This window comes from Muscardinus avellanarius, assembly GCF_963383645.1.
Source record: "Muscardinus avellanarius genome assembly, chromosome: 7".
Lineage (NCBI taxonomy): Eukaryota > Metazoa > Chordata > Mammalia > Rodentia > Gliridae > Muscardinus > Muscardinus avellanarius.
In genome coordinates, this window is record NC_137793.1 from 643,028 (window position 1) to 666,316 (window position 23,289).

At 51.6% G+C, this 23,289-nt stretch overlaps 1 protein-coding gene across 1 annotated transcript in view; it reads right to left on the minus strand.

The window, feature by feature from the left end:
• RUFY1 (RUN and FYVE domain containing 1) overlaps positions 1–22,225 on the minus strand; it is a gene marked incomplete at both ends in the record, with an annotated part of 36,938 nt that extends 14,713 nt beyond the window's left edge. Inside the window, 7 exons of the mRNA XM_080699485.1 lie at positions 2,988–3,053; positions 3,886–3,947; positions 8,032–8,155; positions 9,251–9,352; positions 14,732–14,849; positions 16,965–17,138; positions 21,946–22,225. Coding sequence (XP_080555611.1) covers positions 2,988–3,053; positions 3,886–3,947; positions 8,032–8,155; positions 9,251–9,352; positions 14,732–14,849; positions 16,965–17,138; positions 21,946–22,225 — 926 coding nt within the window. The remainder of the gene's footprint in view (positions 1–2,987; positions 3,054–3,885; positions 3,948–8,031; positions 8,156–9,250; positions 9,353–14,731; positions 14,850–16,964; positions 17,139–21,945) is intronic.
• Between the last annotated feature and the right edge of the window lie 1,064 nt (positions 22,226–23,289).

Below are 23,289 nucleotides of genomic sequence, written 5' to 3' on the forward strand. Positions count from 1 at the left end.
AACCCAGGGGCATTCGACCTGCGAGCTACACCCCCTGCCCTATTTTTTATTCTTTATTTTGAAACCGGGTCTCACTGAGTTGCAGAGGGCCTTGCTAAGTAGCTGAGGCTATCCGCGAACCACGATCCTCCGGTCTCAGCCTCCCGAATGCTGGGATTACAAGCATGCGGCACCACGCCCGCCTGCCCTATTTTATTTATATTTTGAAACAGGATCTCACTAGGTTGATGAGAGTCTCACTACTTGTTATGGCTGTCCTCGAACAAACCTGTGATCCTCCTGTCTCAACCTCCCAAATACTGGGATGACAAGCCTGTGCCACCGTGCCCAACTTTTTTTGTTTGTTTGTTACTGGGGATGGAACCCAGAGGCATTCTGCCTCCAAGTTACATCCCCAACCCAATTTTATTTCTTATTTTGAAACCAGGTCTCACTAAGTTGCAGAGGGCCTCACTAAGGTGCTGAGGGTGACTATGAATCTGTGACCCTCCAGTCTTAACCTCCCAAGTACCGGGATTACAGGGGTGTACCTACCGTGCCCAGCTTTTTCATTCCTTGAGACAGGTTGTGTTAAGTTTTCCAGGCCAGCCTCTGAGGCTTGCACACCTAGGAAGGCTGCTGGTCTGAGCCCAGCAGATTGGGCCCCAGAGCCTGTGACTCAGGCAACAGGTCACACGTCTGAAAACTGACCATCTGGCAGCGACCGATGGGCAGAGAAGCAAAGGCACAAGGGATGGACAGAGACAAAGAGGATGGCAAAGACACACGATGGCAGACACGAAGGTTCCACGCAGACGGAGCTAGGGCGTGGTCGGGCCCAGGGGGCTTCAGGTAACGGAGGAGAACCCCGGGGGCCAGCAGGGCAGAGGGCACATGTCGTATGCGAGGCACCAGGCCCACCCGCCAAGTGCTCTGCGCCGTCACCACCCCCCTGCACTGTGACGCGAAGCTGGGATGGACCAGAAAGCGTACACGTGTAAAGAGGGGTGTGGATGTGAAGACTTAAGAGCACGAGGCTTCTATGTTAACCACACAACTTAGAAAAGAGCAAAATAAAGTGCTAAAAAGACAGGTCTGCGAGTGGAGAGGACCCTGGTGCACGGACAGCTAAGAACTCAAGGCTCCACGCCTCGCCTCGCAGGAGGAGGCCCTGAGCTGGAGGCTGCCTGCAGGCACAGAGTCCAGGCTGCGGGCTGCGCTGGTGCTGTGCCAGCGAGAGACCACGGGAGGGGCACACCAGTGGCCGCGGAGAGGACAGGAGGGCTCCATCCTTGATGGCACAGTCTCCCGGGATAAGGAGGTGATTCAGCATCAAAGCCCATCACATCAACAATTCAGGGATGTGAATTATGACTGCCTTAAGAGATGCTGAAAGGCCCTGGGAGGCTGAGACAGGAGGGTCACGGGTCCAAGGCCAGCCTTGGCAAATCAGCAAGACCCTGTTTTAAAGCGAAAAAGGATGGGGATGTAGCTCAGAGGTACCAAAAACAACACCAACAAACACAGAAAACCTCTCAAACTAGAGCTCAATCAAGGCTCTCCTTCTCTCTCAAAAGCCAGTCAATCTAGCCGGGCGTGGTGGCGCACATTTGTAATCCCAGCACTCGGGAGGCTGAGACAGGAGGATCGCAGTTCAGGACAGCCTCAGCTACTTAGTGAGGCCCTGTGTAACTCAGTGAGACCCTGTTTCAAAATAAAGAATAAAAAATAGGGCTGGGGGGTAGCTCAGAGCTAGAACGCCCTGAGTTCCATCCCCAGGGCTGCGGTGTTCCCTCCGCACACCTGGGAGAATGTCCATCTGTGCAGCTGGCTCTCAGGTCACAGCCTACCTCTCTGGTATGTGCCTTGTACTTTCTAGGAGTTGAGAGAATAACATGTCTTCCAAAGACATTAGGCCAAGAGTGCCCTCCTCTCCCACTCCAACCCGTACTACAAGGACTAGTGTCATGAAACCTATCTTTCTAGTTTGTTTGTTTGTTTGTTTGTTTGTTTATTTATTTATTTATTTATTTATTTATTTATTTATTGGTGGTACTGGGGTTCCTGGAAGCCCTTCAACCTCCGGGCTACACTCCCAGACCTATTTTATATTTTTTTATTTGGAAACAGGGTCTCCTAAGCCAGCGCGCATGGCTGGCTTCGAACCTGCGCGATCCTCCTGTCTCTGCCTCCCAAGCGCAGGGATTACAAGCGTGCGCCACCACGCCCGGCTATCTTTCCAGTTTAGAAAAAAAAAAGCCAGGTGTGGTGGTACATGCCTGTAATTCCAGTACTTGGGAAGCTGAGATGGGAGGACTGCAAGTTTGCGGCCAGCCTCCACAACTTAAGTGAGGCCCTCTGCAACTTAGTGAGACCCTGTTTTTTTTTTTTTTGTAGTACCCAGGGGCTTTTCTACCACTGGGCTATTCTCCCAGACCTATTTTTTATACTTTATTTGGAAACAGGGTCTCACTAACTTGCTGAGAGCCTCACTCAGTAGCTGAGGCTGGCTTTGAACCTGTGTGATCCTCTTGTCTCAGCCTCCCAAGTGCTGGGATGACAAGTGTGTGCCACCATGAGCTGGGGACTCCTCAGGGCGGGCCTGCCAGCCATGCAGCTGCGGCGCAGGAGTGCAGATTCAAGGTTTTGTGTTTGTTTGGTTTGGTTCTACGGGTTTAACCTAGCCCCAGCTCTATGTTATTTTTAAACAGGATCTTGCTAAGTTGCTGAGGCTGGCCTAGAACCTGCAATCCTCTTGTCTCAGTCTCCCAAGGAGATTCAGGGTTTAATGTCTTCTCCTCTCTGAACTGTTTCAGTGTAGAAAACAAAGCACCAGAGATTCCCTAGAAGGTGTTTATGGAGAAGACCTTACGCCCCAGTCTGACCACAGGGATGCGATGAATGGCTGTAACCTTTTGTTTTGGGTTGGGAAGGTTAGTTTCAATCGTGGGGACTCACGGAGACCCCTGGGCGGCAGGCGCTGGGTTGCTGGAGAGGGCGAGTCCTACCTCAAGTGCCGGTTAAGCTCCTCCACGTAGTTTTTTTGATCAAGGACATCGGTAATTCTTTCGTGTCTTATAAAAAAACAAACAAAGAAAGGGTTTTTTTTATTGGTGGCTAATACTCTGAACTGTCCCCCAACCTTTTTTTTTTTTTTTGCGGGTCTGGGGATAGAACCCAGGGGCAAATGACCTCTGAGCTACACCCCCAGTCTTTTATTCTTTAATTTGAAACAGGGTCTCACTAAATTGCAAAGGGCCTCACTAAGTAGCTGAGGCTGTCCTTGAACCATGATCCTCCTGTCTCAGCCACTCAAATGCTAAAATTACAAGCATGCGCCACCATGCCTGGCTTCCCCCAATCTTTTTTTTTTTTTTGTGGTACTGGGGGTACAGGGGCTATACTCCCTGACCTAGTTTTTTATATTTTATTTGGAAAGAAGGTCTCACTAAGTTGCTGAGAGCCTCACTAAGTAGCTGAGGCTGGCTTTAAACCTGTGTGATCCTCCTGTCTCAGCCTCCCAAGTCTGGAATTACAAGCGTGTGCCACCACGGCCAGCTTCCCCCAATCTTTTAATCACCCTGTAGAAGTAACACTGTCTTTAGGAGAACACAGGCTGCCAGAGCTGAGTAACGCCTGCAGGGCGCCGGAGGCAGCCGAAAGCAAGGCTGGCAGCAACCTCGGCAGCTGCCTCCCACGTGCAGGCTGCAGCACCGGGCTGAGGGGCAGAGCGGCCAGGCACGCTCTACCCTCTGCAGTGCCCACCCACCCCTAGACATGAGACTGCCAATTTACCACCTGTAATGAAACGCAACTGAGCAAAAACTAAAGTCTCAAGGCAGAAGCAAGACTAGCATTCCCTGCAGCCTCCCTGGACCAGGGAGAGCAGCATGCTGCAGGACTTACTCTTTGCCTCCGCCAAGGTCCTGCACATCCTTCAGGTACAGGGAGAAATCGATCACTCCCACCTGGAGGAAATGAAACACACACGTCTAAACACAGGGTGACATTTCTCACTTTCCACAAACCTTGCAGTCCTTGAAATGCAGGGCGTTCATCCCACTCGGGTAGATATCCAAAGGACACGCCATAATGTCATAAAACCAGCGCGTCCTCGGGTGCACAGTAACGCGCTCGCACACACAGGACCTACACCTCTAGACTGAAGGAGCGACTTCAGTGGACGCTTCAGAGCCCTTTCCAGTCCCGCCTCAGCCTCCCAAGTTCGTAGCAGGTACAGGTGGGCGTCACACACCTGGCTTCTGAGTCCTTTTTTACCCAAATTTTGGTAAAATGGTCTGTCTGTATTTCAGAGAAAATTATTTGCCAGTGCCGGCTGGGAACTAGGGAGAACCATGATTTCTTTTAAACATCAAAGGCTTTGTCCCTCCCCCCCAAACACAGTGAGCTTTGTCAAGAAATATAGCGCTTTAGAGTAAGAGAAGGCATTCCTATTTGAAGTACAGGAAAGTCGGGTGCAGCCTCCACGTCTGTTTCTGGGGACGCCGCAGCCATGTGTGCTGGAGCATGTGGACCACAGGGGTCTGCGAGTGGTGGGAGAGTTCCAAGAGGCAGATATTTCTCATTTGTGGTGCTACCGATTGAGCCAGGGGCTTCCTACCTCTGAGCTATACCCTCAGCACTATTTTATTTTCATTTTGAAGCAGGGTTTTACTAGGTTGATCAGAGTCTCACTTAGTTGCGTGATCCTTCTGCCTCGCCTCCCAAATACTGAGGTTATAGCGTCACGATGTTCACGCTGATCCGGCAGAATGGACAGCCTAGAAATATGTTAGTAAGAAGGGCGTGGGAAGCCATGACTCCCGACTCAGCTGACTGTCCTTCCCCCAGAGTCAACAAGGTTTGGGGTCATGGAAAGTTCAAAGTAAAAGGTCTGGGAGAAGAACAATCAGGTGGTGGTGGCACGCGGGTACTGATTAACCTCCCTGTAATGTATGTGCTTTGGATTGGTCTTTATTGTATTCTGGTGGTGATAGCACGGGGATGTTAACTGACCTGAAACTCTATAACCTCAAGAGAAATGAACCTGTTGTTGCCCCAATAGAGAATACCGACCCAGGAGTGGGTGATAGAGAATACCGACCCAGGAGTGGGAGTCAGCCCGATAGAGAATACCGACCCAGGAGTAGGGATCAGCTAGTAGAGATATTGACCCGGGAGTGGACTGGCGATCCTTCCATGTTAGAATTAAATATTCTTTGAATCAAATTCTTAGAATTGAATTCTTTCATCCTCACCCCTTTCTTTAGAACCTGTACTTTTGCCGGCTGGCTCCAGCAGAAGGGTAACAAACTAGCCAGGCCTGGTGGCACATGCTTGTGATCCCAGCATTCGGGAGGCTGAGACCAGAGGATCGTGGTTCACGGACAGCCTCAGCTACTTAGTGAGGCCCTCTGCAACTCAGTGAGACCCTGTTTCTACCTCTGGGCTATACTCCCAGACCTATTTTATATTTTACTTGGAAACAGGGTCTCACTGAGTTGCTGAGAGCCTCACTAAGTAGCTGAGGCTGGCTTCAAACATGTGCGATCCTCCTGTCTCAGCCTCCCAAGTCTGGGATTACAAGTATGCGCCACCACGCCCGGTGAGAACATTCTTTTATGTACTAGAACGTTTCCACTCTGGTAGTTAACCTCCTACCTAGTTTGTTACCCTGGGATGGAACCCAGGGGCATTTTATCTCCAAGCTACAACCCCTGCCCATTTTTTATTCTTTTATTTTGAAACAGGGTCTCACTAAGTTGCAGAGGGCCTCACTAAGTAGCTGAGGCTGGCCACGAACCTGTGATCCTCCTGTCTCAGTTTCCAAGTGCTGGGATTACAAGCGTGCACCACCACGCCTGGCACTTATTGCAAAATATTTATAAAGTTCTATAGGGCAAACAACTCTGAGAAACTAGAAAATAAATTAAAACAAAAAACACCAAGCTGGGCATGGTGGTGCGTGTCTGTAATCCCTGTACTTGGGAGGCGGAGACAGGAGGATAAAAGGCTCAAAGCCAGTCTCACTCCGCAATTTAGCAAGACTATTTCAAAATAAAAATAAGTAGGCCGGGCGTGGTGGTGCACGCTTGTAATCTCCGCGCTTGGGAGGCGGAGACAGGAGGATCGCGCAAGTTCGAAGCCAGCTGCGTGCACTGGCTTAGGAGACCCTGTTTCTAAATAAAAATATAAAATAGGTCTGGGAGTGTAGCCCGGAGGTAGAAGGGCTTCCAGGAACCCCAGTACCACCAAAAAAAAAAAAAAAAAAAAGTAAAATAGAGGCGTGACTCAGAGGTAGAATGTCCCTGGGTTCAATTCTCGAGACCAAAAACAAACACACACACACACAACCTCTCAAACTAGAGCTCAATCAAGGTTCTACTTTCTCACACGCCAGCCGACCTCAGTCAGGAGAGCATGCGGCGTGCCCTAAGCGCGGGAGACGCTCAGCTTCCCCCTCTGCAGCTGGCTCTCAGCACAGCCTGCCTCTCTGTATGTGTCACGTGCTTCTAGAAGGAGTTGAGAAAGAACCGCATATCTTCCAAAGACCTTAGGCCAACAGTGCCCTCTCCCACTCCGACCCATCCCTCCTAGGACCGGTGTTTCATGAAACCTATCTTTCCAGTTTAAAAAATTAAAAAAACTCAGGTGTGGTGGCGCATGCCTGTAATCCCAGTACTTGGGAGACTAAGATATTTCAGGCTTACAGCCAGCGTTCACAAGTTAATGAGGTCCTCAGCAACGTAGTGAGACCCTGTTTCAAAATATAAAATAAGGCCGGATATAGTGGTGCATGCTTGTAATCCCAGAGCTTGGGAGGATGAGACAGGAGGATTGCACAGGTTCGAAATCAGCCTCAGGAGCCGGGCATGGTGGCACACGCTTGTAATCCCAGCATTCCGGAGGCTGAGACCGGAGGGTTGCGGCTCACAGACAGCCTCAGCTACTTAGTGAGGCCCTCTGCAACTCAGTGAGACCCAGTTTCAAAATAAAGAATAAAAAAAAATAGAGCAGGGGGTATAGCTCAGAGGTCAATTGCCCCTCAGTTCCATCCCCAGACCCGCAAAAAGAAAAAGAAAAAGAAAAAGAAGCCAGCCTCAGCTACTTAATGAGGCTCTCAGCAACTTAGTGAGACCCTGTTTCCAAATAAAATATAAAATAGGTCTGGGAGTATAGCCCGGAGGTAGACAAGCCCCTGGGTTCCACCCCCAGTACAAAAAAGGAAGAAAAAAAAAAGAAAAAAAAGAAAATAGGGAGCCGGGGATGGTGGCACATGCTTGTAATCCCAGTATTTGGAAGGCTGAGACAGGAGTCTCACCGGTTTGTAGCCAGCCTTAGCTACTAGTGAGGCTAGTGAGACCCTACTTCAAAATTAAGAATAAAAAATAGGGACAGTGGTGTAGGTCAGCGGTAGCATGCCCCAGAGTTCAATCCCCAGGACCACAAAACTAACCAACCAACCAATCCACCAACCTACCTACCCACCCCTGGGTTCTTTTTCTTTTCTTTCTTTTTTGAGGTACAGGGAATGGAACCCAGGGGCACTCCACTCTGAGCTATATCCACAACCCTCTACTGTAGACAGGGTCTGGCTAGGTTGCTGAGGCTGGCCTTGTGTCCCGCCCCTCCGTGCAGGAGCCGCCCTGCTGGCTGTTCTTCTTCTGTGCCTTTCATGCACCGGCCTTCCCAGACCTCTCGGACTCTGCGCATTCCTCGTCCAGCCTTTTGGGGCTCTGAGCCAGGCTCTGTGGTCTCTCTCCTCCTAACCCGTAGCCTGCTTGGCTGCTAGGCTGACCTCCGTGAGCCCAGGCCTGGCTGCTTCCGCCAGCAGGGGCGACAGGCTGAGCTGCGGCGGGCACTGAGGTCCAGCACTGCCTGCCCGCCGCCCTCCCCCCACCCGGGCCCGCCCGCACTGTGCCTCTGGGTGCGCCCCTGCGAGCCCGCCCAGCTGCCCCTCTGCCCGGGCGCTCGGCCCGGCCCTGGGCAGCCCTCCGCCTAGGTGCAATGCGGCCGCAGGTCCCAGGAAAGGCTCCACCCAACCCTCCTCACCTGAGAATCCAGGTCTTCTCCTTTTAGGCAGAGGTTGGCGTCGAGGACGTTGAGCCCCACGAGCAGCCCCACGATCACCATGCCCTCTTCTTCCATCATCAGCGCCTCGGGCTCGTAGAACTCGCTGCGAGGGCGCCACGCGAGCGGCTCAGGCGCATGCGCGGCCCGCCAGCCGCCTCGCACTCGGCTTTTTATTAACTTATTTTTGCGGTACTGGGGTTGGAACCCACGGGCATTCTACCTTGGAGCTACAGCCCTGGCCCAGTTATTGAGTCCTTTTATTTTTTGAAACGGTCTCACTGGGTTGCAAGGTGCCTCGCTAAGTAGCTGAGGCTGCTCACTAACCGTGATCCTGTGTCTGCCTCCTGAATGCTGGCATTACAAGGATGCGCAAACACGGCCAGCTTCTGCCCTGCACTTTTATTTATTATTATTAATTTTTTGCGGTAGTGGGGTTGGAGCTTAGGAGGATTCTACCTCCGAGTTACACCCCCAGCTCTATTATTTATTCTTTATTTTGAAACAGAATCACTGAGTCATGGAGAGACTCACTAAGTAGCTGAGGCTGTCCTCGAACCGTGATCTTCCCGTTTCAGCCTCCCAAGTGCTGGGATTACAGCGTGTACCACCATGTCTAGCTAGCCAATGATATTTTTAAAGAATACCCTCAGAGCCAGGTATGGTGGCGCACGCTTGTAATACCCACACTTGGGAGGCTGAGACAGGAGGATCGCACAGGTTTGAAGCCAGCCTCAGCAAATTAGTGAGACCCTGTTTCCAAATAAAATATAAGATAGGTCTGGGCGTGTAGCCCGGAGGTAGAAAGCCCCTGGGTTCCACCCCTAGTACCACTAAAAAAAAAAAAAAAAAAAATTACCCTCAGAAATTTTGTCATATGAATCCAGACATGGTGGCGCACGCTTGCAATCCCAGCATTCGGGAGGCTGAGACCAGAGGATCGTGGACAGCCTCAGCTACTCAGTGAGGCCCTTTGCAACTCAGTGAGATCCTGTTTCAAAATAAAGACTAAAAAGTAGGGCAGGGGGTGTCGCTCAGAGGTAGAATGCCCCTGGGTTCCATCCCCAGCCCCACAAAAAAAAAAAAAAAAAAGAAGTAAGCCACTTAATATTTAAGGTAACAACAGAATATTTTCAATGGACGCTGTGAACATGAAAAGATCCACAAGGCCGTGCTGCGGTGACTTACAACAGAGACGTACCTCAGGAGGTGCTTACTGTCTATGAGCACCTTCAGGTAATCGGCCAGCTTCTTCTGCATGAGGGCAAGATAAAGCCAAGCTCGGCCTCTTCCCACTGCTGTCCTGGAATTCAAACAGAGGACCAAGCCGTGTGGGACAACAGTGACAGTAACTTGGGAAAGCAAAGCACAGCTTAGCTTGAGGGAGCCGCACACGCATACGCCCTGCGCTCTGGGAAGGGCACCTTTGGGTGCTGCACATCTGGCGGGTGGAGGAAGTGGCTCATAGTACTCCTTTGGGCACTACCTGAATTTTGTTCCTTGGGCACGTGTTTTGTCTTTAATTTTCTTTTAACAAAAAGAAAAAATTAAGCCGGGCGTGGTGGCGCACGCTTGTAATCCCGCTTGCGAGGCGGAGACAGGAGGATGGTGCAGGTTCGAAGCCAGCCGCACTGGCGTAAGAGACCCTGTTTCCAAATATAAGATAGGTCTGGGAATGTAGCCTGGAGGTAGAAGGGTTCCATCCCCAGTACCACAAAAAAAAAAAAAAAAAAAAAAAGAAAAAAGAAAAAAGAAAAAAAAAAAAAGAAGCCATAAAAATCTGATTTCTAGGACAAATATAATCAGATAAAACTTTGTATATTCATGAAATTTCACAGGTGGCCAGGAATTAGATTTGAATAACGGATAAACATTCTTTCAAAACAGTGAATCAACGTCAGGCATGGTGGCGCACGCTTGTAATCCCAGTACTTGGGAGGGTGAGACCCGAGGACCGTGGTTTGTGGCCAGCCTCGGCTACTTAGTGCGGACCCCTGCAACTTAGTGAGACCCTGTTTCAAAATAAAAAATAAAAAATAGGGCTGGAGGGCTGGGGGTGTAGCTTGGAGGTAGAATGCCCCTGGGTTCAATCTCCAGTACTGAAAAAAAAAAAAAAAGCTAAAAAAACAAAAAACAAAGACTGAATCAGAGCACAGTACATCTCAAAGCTCTGAAGTCTCAGAAGCTCCAAGGCACAACTCTATATTCTATTGCTTTTCTTTCTTTCTTTGTGGTGCTGGGGACTGAACCCAGGGGCATTCTACCTCCAAGCCATGTCCCCAGACTTGTTTTATTTTTTGATTTGGAAACAGGGTCTCACGAGGTCAGTGAGTCTCACTACTTCCTGAAGCTGTCCTCAAACCTGCAATCCTTTGGTCTCAGCCTCCCAAGTACTAGGATTATAGAGGTGTGCCACCACGCCCGGCTCGAGGTTCTATTTCTTTCTGTTTTTTTTTTTTTTCCTTCCGGGATGGAACCCAGGGGCATTTGACCTCTCAGCTATACTCCCAGCCCTATTTTTTATTCTTTATTTTTTATTTTTTGAGGGTCTGGGGATGGAACCCAGGGGCATTTGACCTCTGCTCAATTTTTTATTCTTTATTTTGAAACAGGGGCTCACTGAGTTGCAGAGGGCCTCGCTAAGTAGCTGAGGCTGTCCGTGAACCGTGATCCTCCGGTCTCAGCCTCCCAAATGCTGGGATGACAAGCGTGCGCCACCACGCCCGGCTTTATTCTTTATTTTTAAACAGGGTCTCATTGAATTGCAAAGGGCCTCATTAAGTAGCTGAGGCTGTCTGCGAACCGTTATCCTCTGGTCTCAGTCTCCCAAATGCTGGGATTAAAAGCGCAAACTTCTATGTTCTATTTCTAATTGTGGTAAAATATACTGAATAAAATAAAGACTATCTTCTTAAAACATTTTTAAACATAGTTTCAAGAGTGTTAAGCACATTCACAATTATGATGTAACCAGTCTCAAAGGTGCAACTTTGAGTGGTGTGGTGGTGCACGCTTGTAATCCCAAGTACAAACACTTGTATTTGGGAGGCTGAGACTGGAGGTCACCGGTTTTTTTTTTTTTTTTTTTGGTGGTACTGGGGTTCCTGGAAGCCCTTCTTCCTCCGGGCTACACTCCCAGACCTATTTTATATTTTTGAAACAGGGTCTCTTGGCTTCGAACCTGCGCGATCCTCCTGTCTCCGCCTCCCAAGCGAGGGGATGACAAGCGTGCCCACCACGCCCGGCTGGAGGTCACTGGTTTGAGGGCAGCCTCAGCAACTCAGTGAGGCTCTCAGCAACCTAATGAGACGTTGATTCAAAATAAAAAATAAAAATAGGGCTAGAGGCCTAGGAGTATGTACAGTTTAATACTGTCCAATTTGAAATAAAATATGAACATGTGCCATTGTATTATAACACTATGCACTTTCTTGACAGTTAAATTTAAAAATTTTTTGTAGCTTGTATTGTATATGTTTATAGTATATGTAGTAAATAAATAAAATATGGCCAAATGTTAAAAAAAAAAAAGATAGGCAATAGCTGGGTGTGGTGGGCATGCTTGTAATCCCCGCGCTTGGGAGGCTGAGACAGGAAGATCGCGCAGGTCTGAAGTCAGCCTCAGTTGCTTAGTGAGGCTCTCAGCAACTTAGTGAGACCCTGTTTCTAAATAAAATATAAAATAGGTCTGGGAGTATAGTCCGGAGGTAGAAAGCCTCTGGGTTCCACCCCCAGTACCACCAAAAATAAATAAATAAATAAAATAAAGGATAGGCAATAAAGTGAGATAAGTCAGTCAAAAAAAAGAAGAAATCAGATGCTCTCCCTAATATGGGAAGCTAGGGAGAAAACGGGTCATAGGAGGAACTCTAGACGAAGAAGGAGATTCTACAGATGAGCAGATAAGGCGACCTGAGGGGATGGGAGGGGGAAGAGGGAAATTCCCTAGTGCACATGATGTACGTTAACATATCAAAGTGAGTCACTAAGCCAAACAGGAGGAGGAGGGAATGGGGTAAGGGCTAACTGGGTGATGTGTGCATGTGTCTTCTTGCTTCCCATTAAGATGTAGGAATACAATGCACCAAAAAAACGACAGGCAATAAAACCTGCCCCGTCTAAACCAGAGAGCACTTGTTAAAAGCACTCATGGAACTGGGCAGCCCAGTGGCAGAGTGCCGGACGCAGTCACCGTCCTCCACCTCCCCCATGTTCTTAGTTTGGGTTCACTTGGAAACTCAGAAGTGCAAAGGAATGAGAAGAGTACAAACTCCTGACCCCGTCTGTGGTCCTGGGGACTGAACTCGAGGCATCTCCCTCCGCGCCACGTCCCCAGCCCACTTCAGTTTTGAATCTGAAACAGGGCGTTGCTAAGTTACTCTGTGCTGCCCTGAACCTGCGGTCCCCAGTCTCAGCCTCCTAACAGTGGGATCACAGATGTGTGCCACAGTGCCCATCTGGTTCCCCTTTTACAAAACACACGCGCATGCTCTTCTTCAGCTTGCTAACTCAGCAAGCGTCCGGCCAGGCGCCCCTTCATGGAGCTTTTTCTGTGTGTGATGCAGGCTGGCCCAGTCCTCTGCTACACGTGATGGTGTCATGGACCGCTCCATTCATCTAACAGGCCTCGCGTGTGCCAACTCGCCTGGCACGCGTGTACCCCAGTGCCCTCCAGCCTGGCTCTGTGGGGCCGCCCTCACACTACAGGTGCCGAGGAGGCAGTGCCAGGCCAGGGTGGACGTGCTGGACACTCATCCCCAGGTGGGAGGAAGCAAAGACGGAAGCTGCCGCAGTGATCTCAGAGACGGACACTTCGGATCTGGAGATGCCGACCGGGGCGTTAGCAGGACCTCCTCAGCCGCTGTGCGGGCCCGTGCGCCAGCACGCACTCCAGGACTCGGCTGTACCTCCAGCCCCAAGCTTGCTTTCTCTAGGTAGTAGGGTAATGGAGGTTTAACAATTTCACTCTTGGGATTTTTTTGCTTTTTTTGGTAGTACTAGGGATTCAACTCAGGGATTCTACCTCTGAATTACACTCCCAGCCCTACTTCATTTTTTAAATTTTGCTAAGTTGCCGAGACTGTCCTCAAACTTGTAATCTTCCTGACTCAGCATCCTAAGTCCTGGGAGGGATTATAGGTGTGCGTCACCATGTCTGGCTCCCAAGCTATTTTTATTTTTTGTTCTAAAACAAGATCTCTAGCCGGGCGTGGTGGCGCACGCTTGTCATCCCCGCGCTTGGGAGGCTGAGACAGGAGGATCGCGCAGGTTCGAAGCCAGCCTCAGCTACTGAGTGAGGCTCTCAGCAAATTAGTGAGACCCTGTTTCCAAATAAAGTATAAAATAGGTCTGGGAGTATAGCCTGGAAGTAGAAAGCCTCTGGGTTCCACCTCTAGTACCACCAAAACAAAACAAAACAAAACAAAACAAGATCTCTCACACGGTTGTTGAGTCTCTGAATGCTGCTGAGACTGTCTTCAAACCTGCACCCAGGCATGTGCCACTGTGCCTAGCTAAAAACAGTTATTTTTAGTTTTAAAAAACAAGAGGCCTTGCCTGGGTTTAAGTGCCAATATTTGATATAAAGCTATATTGAATAATAAACCATGACATAAAAACAGTGACAAGTTTTGGACAATAAGTCATGTTATAAAAGATATTTTTACGTCAGTTAGATGAGGGTGGTAAGCTCTAGAGAGATTGCTCCTAGGATACAAGATTTACCCTGTAAACTTCAAACTACCTTAAACAATCTTCTACTCCACTCCAAAACACAGAAACAAAAGCAGCCCACTAGTCACGTTTCCAACACACTACAGGCACTTTCAGCACCCCTCTTTCCGAGGCAAGTCAGCACCTTTCCCACCAGGCTCCCAACAAGGTCTCTCCGAGGAGCGGAGAGGAAGAGCCACCGTCCGTCCTTCCCGGCGGCCGGCGAGGATTTGCCATACCCAAGCCCGGCACTTGCTCAGCCTCCCACAGGGCCAAAGAGAGACATGGAGTGGCAGGCGCCGAGGAGAGCAACGCTTCAAACGCGTCTTGGGGTTGGCGCAGCTCAGCGGCAGAGCGCCTGTCTGGCAGTGGTGAGGCGCTGCATCCGACCCCGAGGTCAGCAAGCGGACAGCTGCGCAGTCAAGGGACCTGTGACCTCCTCCCGCGCCCCTCCTGCCCAGGGGCCTTGGCAAGCTGCTCCAGTGCTTGGAGCCTCAGTTTCCACCCTTGCAAGCGGGATGCTTGCGGCTGCCCTGGAGGCATCGTCAGCCTTAGTGCAGGCCTGGGGTGGTGTCGTGACTGTCGGAAATGGAGCCGCTGGCTCCACAGCGTCTCACAGAGCTGAGCGGCTTGTCCCTGAGACTGCAGAGGAAGACGCTGCCGTGTCTGCACAGACTCTGAGAGGGGAACAATAATCCCTTTCCCCTGAGGATGTCTTCTTAATCTATTTGACCTGCATGACAACCAAGAACCACTGTCCTTGTGTTAAAGAAGAGGAGACGGGGGCTCAGAGAAACGCCGATCTGGCTCGAGATGGCGAGCAGCAAGCACCCTGGCTGGAGCCAAAGCTCAAGCGCGGCGCGGCTCACGTACGACTTGTCTTGTGAGGACAAGCTTTATCGGCAACTGGGGAATGGAGAGACAGGGAGGTCTTTAAAACACACCCACAGCGTGGCTCCTTCTCACTCACTTTAATTCTGGCAGATTTCTGACACTCGTAGCTATATCTGCTGCTTCTGGACAAAGTTTCTCCACCAGCTCCAAAGGACCAAAGAAAGATTTATTTTGGCCAATAAAACTCTTCTTAACTAAAAGGGAAAACCAAGATGTTATTTGTAAGACCAGGTTGCAAACTGCCTTCAGGGCCCAGTCCTTTTCCCACGAGGCAGCTCAGCGCGGTGCTACGCTTCTGTCCTCCTGGGTCCGGCGAGGCCAGGCCACTGGCCACCAGCTTTCCCTGGCAGGTGGGTTTCTCGGACACACTGCTGTGTCCTTTCTCCAGCTGCTTACTGCCCATGAACTCAGACGAGCACCTCTATGCTCACGGGACACACCCTTCCCCTCCCCAGGGCAACATCAAGACCTGATTCCAAGAGGCGCTGCCATCTCTCACCTGAACTGCTGTGATTACCTTCTTGGTCTCCCTGGTCCTAATACTGTCACCTCCCCACCTTCCAATCTGTGTGGACGTGGGTGAAATTCTAGTAAAACTGCAAGTGCAGCCAGGCGTGGTGGCACATGCTTGTAATCCCTGTACTTGGGAGGCTGAGACAGGATTGCAGGCTGTGGCCAGCCTCAGCTGCTTAGTGAGGCCCTATGCAACTTGGTGAGAACCTGTTTCAAAATAAGGAGGAAAAAAATAGGGTGAGGCATAGCTGGGAGGAAGAATGCCTCTGAGTTCAGTCCACAGTACCGCAAAAACAAAACAAAACCCACTGTAAGCAGGTCACCTTCATCCCAGGTTTAAAACCCTCCAAAGACCAAGAGTAGAATCTTGGCACCAAGACCTTGAATCTAAAAGGCCCTTTCCTTCCTCAAGCCTAGGCTGGCCTTGCTCAGGACTTGTGCACCCTCCCCCCGTGCTAGGGACATTCTCATTCAAAACCTCTGCAGGTTGTCTGAGCTCACCGTCTGGAAAGACCTCCCCTGCCACCCTAGCTGGAAGTTTCTTTCTTGATTCTCTACCATTTAACCTTTGTGCCAGGTGTGGGAATGAGCGCATGAGGGAGACTGAGACAGGAGGATCGCAGGTTCACGGCCAGCCTCAGTTACTTAGTGAGGCCCTCCACAACTTAGTAAGACCCTGTTTTGAAATAAAGAATTAAAAAATAGGGATAGAGGTGTACCTTGGAGATAGAATGCACCTGGGTTCCATCCCTAGTATCGCAAAACAAAACAAAACAAAACCAAAACCCAAAACAAAACAAAAAAACAAGTCTGGGAATGCAGCTCAGAGGTAGAATGTCCCTCAGTTCAATTCCCAGTACTGTAAAACAAGATAAGCAAAAACAATAAAAGCAAGAGACCAGGTGTGGGGGTGCACGCTTGTAATCCCAGCACTTGGGAGGCTAAGACAGGAGGATCTAGGTTTGTGGACAGCCTCAGCTACTTAGTCTTTGCAACTCAAGTGAGACAGTTTCAAAATAAAAACAGGGCTGGGCTTGGAGCTGGAGGTAGAAGGCCCTGGGTTCCATCCCCAGACCCGCAAACCACAACCACCACCTCTTTGCTTCCTTGAATGCTAAGCAGTTTGTAACTATGTTTATTTCTGCATTTCCCACCTGTCATGTCCTCTAAAACTGTGCTGCTACCTATGGACCCCTTGCACTGTGGCTGGTGCAACAGAAGAACTGAACTGACAGGTGCTATATGGTGACACTAGGCCTTTAAGCCTTAGGAGGAAAGAGAACATATGTCACTAATAAGGCTTCAAAATAATGGCTCTGTGTCAAAATGGTATCTTGGGTACACTGGCCTCAATAAAATGTATTATTAAAGCTAGCTTTACTTGGTTCTAAACTTCTAAGTGAGGCCAGCAGCAAATTAAAACTGTCCCAAGTGGCCTGCAGGACATTTCCATTGCTCCAGAATGCTGTCCGCATCCTTTGTGTGTGTGGTAGCGGGAGAGCCTTCTACTTCTGGGCTACACCCCAGCCCCATTTCATTTTTCATTCGGAAACATGGTCTTGCTTAGGTGCTGAGAGCCTCACTAAACTGAGGGGCTAGCCTCGACCTGCGATCCGCCTGCCCCGCCTCCAGGTACTGGGATTGCAGGCGTGTGCCACCGTGCCCGGCCTCAAGCGGAGCGAGGCTGTCTGCTCTGGACACTGCTCCTCTCCCTCCACCAGAACGATGCCTGGCACTGATGAAAGGACTGCGTGACCTCCCGGCCCGTCCGCTCGCTCGCTCCCCGCTCAGCTCACCTCTCAGCCCGTGTCGGAGGCAGTGCTCCAGGACCACGAAGAACTGCTGCAAGGGGGCGTGGTCCGCGTCCAGGCTGCGGCGCAGGCTCAGGGCGGACTGCAGCAAGACCTTGACGCTGAGCTTCATCATGTGCACCAGGTTGGCGCGCTCCTCCTCCATCTGGCCCTTGGAGGCTGCGGGGCACAGGCGGGGGGCTTCCTCAGAGGAATGGCGGGAGAACAGGCTAGCCAGGGGTCAGGCGCTTTGACGGGCAATGGGTTCGAAGTCAACCAGCGCCCGGAGGCCACAGCCCCGCCGGCACCGCCTGGCCTTGGGGCAGGAGACACCGGCCTGCTACCCACAGGACTCTCCCAGGCGGCTCCGCGTTGCCAGGGTGCCGGCTCTAGGAAGACTCACCGCGATTGGCCTGTCCTACAACCTCTGTTGACTCTCCTGCCAATGAAAAGGCAGAAACTCCAAAGCCCCGCCCGAGCACTCCCAGTGGAGAAGCCCCGCCCACGGCCCCGCCCGCGGGCGCCCGCGCACCCCTCGCCTTCCCCGCCCTCGGGGGCGGGGCGCGCTCTGGTTAAGAGGCTTCCTCCGCTCGCTTCCGACTCCCGCCCGTGGCGCCGCCGGCTTCCACACCCAGGCTGGGTTTTAACACTTCGGGGAGGGCCGGCTGGATTCCAGTCGTGATCGGCCCAGGCCGAGGCTACACAGCTTTCCGTGCCCACCGCCTCCTAGCACCGCTTTGTTAACCGCCTGCCCCGGCTTTCGGGTTGAACTGTTTGTCCTTGTCTTACTCGTCGTCGGTATGTTCCTGATAGGGGCACCAATTAATAGGGTGAATTTAAAAGTACTTTTAAGATACTTCTGAAACTATTCACACATACTTTTTTTGCGGTTCTATAGATGGAACCCAGGGACATTCTAAGCCTGAGTGACTCTTCCCCTGGCCCTATTTTTTATTCTTTATTTTGAAACAGGGTCAAAATAAAAAATGGACATTTTCTGTAAGTTAAATGAGCCAGCTGGGCATGGTGACACAGGCCTGTGATCCTAGTACTTAGGAAGTTGAGACGGGAGCATCATGAACTCGAGGCCAGCCTCAGTAACTCAGCAAGACCCCGTTTCCAAGTAAATAAGTAGAGCTCTAAGTTGTTTTTTTTTTTTTTTTTTTTAAAGCCTTAAGTTTTTGATGGAAACAAATCTGGAGTACAATAAGTGAGTTTTGTATTTTTGGGTGTCAGCCAGGTGTGATTACAAGTGTGATGGGATTACAGGTGTGCGCCACCACGCCTGGCTTAGACTGCATATTTTTGCAAGATGATTTTCAATTCTTTAAGTGAAAGAAAGGGACAAAAAGGTAATTTTTGCTACAAGGCAGTCTGAGTGAAGTTAATCTGGGGTGTAGAGCGTGTGACTAGTGAGTTGGTTGGTATTATATACTGCTCAAAGATGGGGAACAGTGTCACAACAGCTTGTTTCTCTTCTGTGGACCGGGTTTCTCAGGGAGCACATCTACAAATAGCAAAACACAGGACTAAAATTGATGGTGAACTCTATCCCATTTTAGCAGTAAATCAGATATAGTCATGTACAGATAAGACTCAGCTCCATGAAGAGATCTAATTCAAGAAAAAATTATGTATCATCATAAAGCCGGCGCGGCTCCCTGATCCCGCCACAATCGTTACGAAACAGATTAAAGAGTTAAGTCTTTCCAGCACAGGGAGGTTTCGGGTGCCAGCTCTTTGAACTACATGTATCCAAGACTGTAAGGCTCTGGCCACCTTCTCCGCGCTTGGAGGGTGAAGTGGCCGATGCGTGGACAGCTCAAGACTGACGCCTGGTGCCTAGCAGGTGGGCGCCAAGTGCTGGCTACTTTGCTTTTATTTTTTTTGCGGTAGCAGGGATGGAATCCAGGCCCTTGTGCACACTGGGCAAGTGCTCTCCTGCTGAGCTGAGCTGTTTGAGCTGCGCCACTAGCCCTTTTTCTTTTTGTGGCGCTGGGGCCTGAACCCAGGGCATTCTACTTTTGAGCTACATTCCCAGCCCTATTTTATTTTGAACTGGGTCTAAGTTGCTGAGGCTGGTCTTGAACCTGAGATCCCATCTCAGCTTTTTAGATTCTAGGATTACAGGCACGTATCACCATGCCTGGCTGATTTTTCTTTTTTTTAAACAGGGCCTCGCTAAATTGCCGCGGCTGGCTTTGAGCTGGTGATCCTCTTGTTTCAGTTCCCAAGTACTGGGATTACAGGCATACTTTACCACCATGAGGCTCCTTTTCACTTTTTATTTTGCAACCGGGTCTTGCTAAATTGCCTAGGCTGACCTCAGATTTATGATTCTCCTGCCTTAGCCTCCCAAGTAGCTGGGATTATAGGTTTGTACCACCATCCCTGCCTTGGAACCCGATGTTCCAATTCTAAAATGTATACGGAAATACAAAGAACCTAGAATGTCAAAGCATTGTGTGTGTGTGTCTGTGTGTGTGTGCACGCGCGCGCGCTTGGGGACTGAACCCAGGGCATTCTACCAATGGGCAGCCTCCCAAATGCTGGGATTACTGACAGTACCATGCCAAGCTGATCAAAGAAATCTTAAAGAATAACATTGGAAGATCTGCATTACCAGATAGGGACTTACTGTAAGCTAAAATAATTGAGAAAATTTTATGCCCTATCCTAAATGGAAAATACTTTTTTTTTTGGTGGTACTGGGGTTCCTGGAAGCCCTTCTACCTCCGGGCTACACTCCCAGACCTATTTTATATTTCTATTTGGAAACAGGGTCTCCTAAGCCAGCACGCGCGGCTGGCTTTGAACCTGCACGATCCTCCTGTCTCTGCCTCCCAAGTGCTGGGATTACAGGCGTGCGCCACCACGCCCGGCAAAAACACTTTTTAAAAATATGCATTTGTTTATTAAATACTTATTGTCCTGGTTAGCCACTGACACAATTTGATCCCCAATGAGGAGCTAACGTGTATTACAGCACTGCGCTGCCTGATGATGTCAATGACAGAACCACCCATAAGAGTATAGTGGAGCGGGCATGGTGCAGCACACCCATCACCCCAGTCCTCGGGAGGCTGAGATACAAGGCTGGAGGATGGCAGGTTCAAGGCCAGCCTCGGCAATGTGTTATGTCAGATATGGACTGAGGAGCTCACGTACACATGTTCAGAGTGGGTATAGTTAAGTCACGAGGGTTGCATTTACTGAGTGGTAACCTAGGCAGGTGGGGTGTGGCTGAGGAGGTGGTCCCTGGGGTGAAGTTTGAGATGTGCCTGTCTTTTGTGTGTGTGTGATGGGACCCAGGGGCATTCTACCTCTCAGCTACACCCCAGCCCTGTATTTTTATTCTTTGTTTTGAAACAGGGTCTCACTAAGTGAGCCTCACTAAGCTGCCGCTGGCCGGGAACCGGCGATTCTCCTCAACCTCCCAAGCACCGAGACGGCAAGCGCGCGCCACCACGCCGGCTGCGCTGGCCTTTGAATCCGCCCGCTCGCTGCCCTGACGCGAGATCAGCCGTGTGTCTGTCTCTGCTTCCACGGCTTCTGCACATCTAGTCTGATGTGGACTAAGCCCTGGAATCCCCAAGAACTGTGAGCAAGTACACCTTCTTCCTCTAAGCTGCACGTCAGTTGTTTTGGGATCACAAAGACATTTTGTTTCAAATAAAATAAAGGGCAGGGAGTATAGCTTGGAGGCAGAATGCCCCTGGGTTCAACCCCCAGGACCAGGAGAGGAAAAGACCTGAACCCGCAACCCTCCTGTCTAGCCTCCCAATTACTGGGATTACAAGCATGCGCCCACACCCGGCCACCTATATCACCTTTTAACGGGGTGGTGTAATGTGCCTGTGGCGATGCTAGTGTAACAGACCTACTGTGCACCCGTCTTGTGCTCCTTCTACCTGAACACGTGAACTCTAACACATTTGCATCAAGCAGGTTCTTCAGGACAGTCCAGAAGAAGGTGCTGTTGTCACAGGAGGGGACAGCACGCCAGGCTCCTGCCCTGTAGTCCTTCCAGTGGGGCAGACAAGACGAGGCACGCAAGATGGGGCTGACCATCCTGGCCCTGCGAAGGCCTCGCTGCCGTGTGGGAGCCCACCTCCCTAGTCCTTTTATAATTTTGAGCCAGGGTCTCGCTAAGTTGCCCAGGCTGACCTGGGACTTTTGCTCTCCTGCCTCAGCCTCCTGAGGCTGGGCTGCAGCCTGAGTGCAGGCTGTTTTTGATATTTTTATTTTTCATTGTATAGAGTAACTGTATTATGTTTAGTTATGGGGGTGCAGTGTACCATTTTAGTACACACACACAGTTGTTTTTCTCTGTTGGGAACAGTCACAGTCCCATCAGGCGTAAGGAAGGATCAGTCGATCGGTTCTCCCATGGTGCTACACAACATTACAAGTCACTCCTTTTGCCCAGCTGTACCCTGTATCAGTTACCCATCATCCTCTCTCTCCTCATCCCCACCACACACACATCCCGGGCTCTGGTAATCGCTATTCTATTCTCTGTGTCTCCGTTTTAAACAGAAAAGCTTAAAAAGTAAAAATACATAAAAATGGGGCTGGGGATGCGGCTCAGTGGTAGAACACATGCCTAGCAAGTACAAGGTTCTGGGTTTGAGCCTCAGCACCAAAAATAAATACATTTTAAAATTAGACAAATGCTAGCCACGTGTGGTAGTGCATTCCTGTCATCCCAGCACTCGGGAGGCTGACACAGGAGGATCGCGGTTCGCGGCCAGCCTCAGCTACTTAGTGAGGCCCTCTGCGACTTAGACCCCGTTTCAAAGAATAAATAAAGAATAAAAAATAGGGCGGGGGGTGCAGCTCGGAGGTCGAAAGGCCCTGGGTTCCACCCCCAGACCCGGAAAAAAAAAAAAAGCAGGCCTTTCCGACCCGGGCACGCGGCGGCCGAGTCGAGGCGGGGGACGGGAGGCGTCGGGGCGCCCCGCCAGCCCCGGCCGCGCCCGCCTACCTGCGCGCGCCGCGCCGTCCCCGCCGCCGTCGCCCAGCCCCGCGGCCGCGCGCAGCGCGCTCCCGCAGCTCGCCGACAGGTTGCCGGTGGCCCGCCGCGCCAGGGTGAGGAGGGGCGCCGACCAGGGCCGCGCCGGGCCCCGCAGCTCGCCCGGGCTGGGCAGCTGGCTCCGCTCGACGACCTCGAACTCCTCCCCCGGCTCCGGCCCCGGCCCCGGCCCGGCCTCGGGCTCCCGCGCCTCCGCCCGCCCCGCCGGGCCGCCGTCCTCCCCGTCGGCCATGTTGGCCGCGTCACGTGACGGCGCGGCGCGGGGGGCGGGGCGCTGTGGGGCGGGGCTCCGCCGGCCTGGGGGGCGGGGCGTGGCTTTGCGCGGGCGCGGTGGGGGCGTGGCTCCGCCGGCCTGGGGGGCGGGGCGTGCTTTGCGCGGGCGCGGTGGGGGCGTGGCTCCGCCGGCCGTGGAGGGCGGGGCGTGCTTTGCGCGGGCGCGGTGGGGCGTGGCTCTGCGTGCGCGCGCCCATGGGGCGGGGCGTGGCTTTGCGCGGGCGCGGTGGGGGCGTGGCTCCGCCGGCCTGGGGGGCGGGGCGGGGCTTTGCGCGGGCGCGGTGGGGGCGTGGCTCCGCCGGCCTGGGGGGCGGGGCGTGCTTTGCGCGGGCGCGGTGGGGCGTGGCTCTGCGTGCGCGCGCCCATGGGGCGGGGCGTGGGCGCGTGCCCGGCCAGCGTGGAAGAGGAACTGGCTCCTCGGCCTGCATTTTCTTGGTGTCGCGATTTCCTCTTTTGAATTTAAGTTCATTGCCATTTCCTCTTTTGTGTGTGTGGCACTGGGGTGGAAGCCAGGGGCTTTCTACCTCCGGGCTGTACACCCCAGACCTATTTTGTACTTTATTTGGAAACAGGGTCTCACTAAGTTACTGAGAGCCTAAGTAGCTGAGGCTGGCTTCGAACCTGCGCGAGCCTCCTGTCTCAGCCTCCCAAGCACGGGGATCACAAGCGTGCGCACCGCGCCCGGCTTATTTCCTTCATTTTGTGTGTGTGGCGGTCTTCTGAGTAAGTCCTAAAAACGGCGGCTAAGAGCGGGGCGTGGGGGCGCACGCCTGTAATCCCAGTCGCCGGGAGGCTGAGACTGGAGGACCTCAGGTTGGAGGACAGCCTCAGCAATTTAGCCAGACTCTGTTCCAAATTAAAAACAAAACAAAACAAAGCTGGGCATGGCGGGGCACACTTTTAACACCAGTCCTTGGGAGGCGGAGAAAGAGGATCGGGATCGCTGGTGCCAGGAGAGCCTCGCGAGTAGGAAGACCGATCAAGACCCTGAGCGGGGCGAGGTGGCGCACACTTGTAATCCCA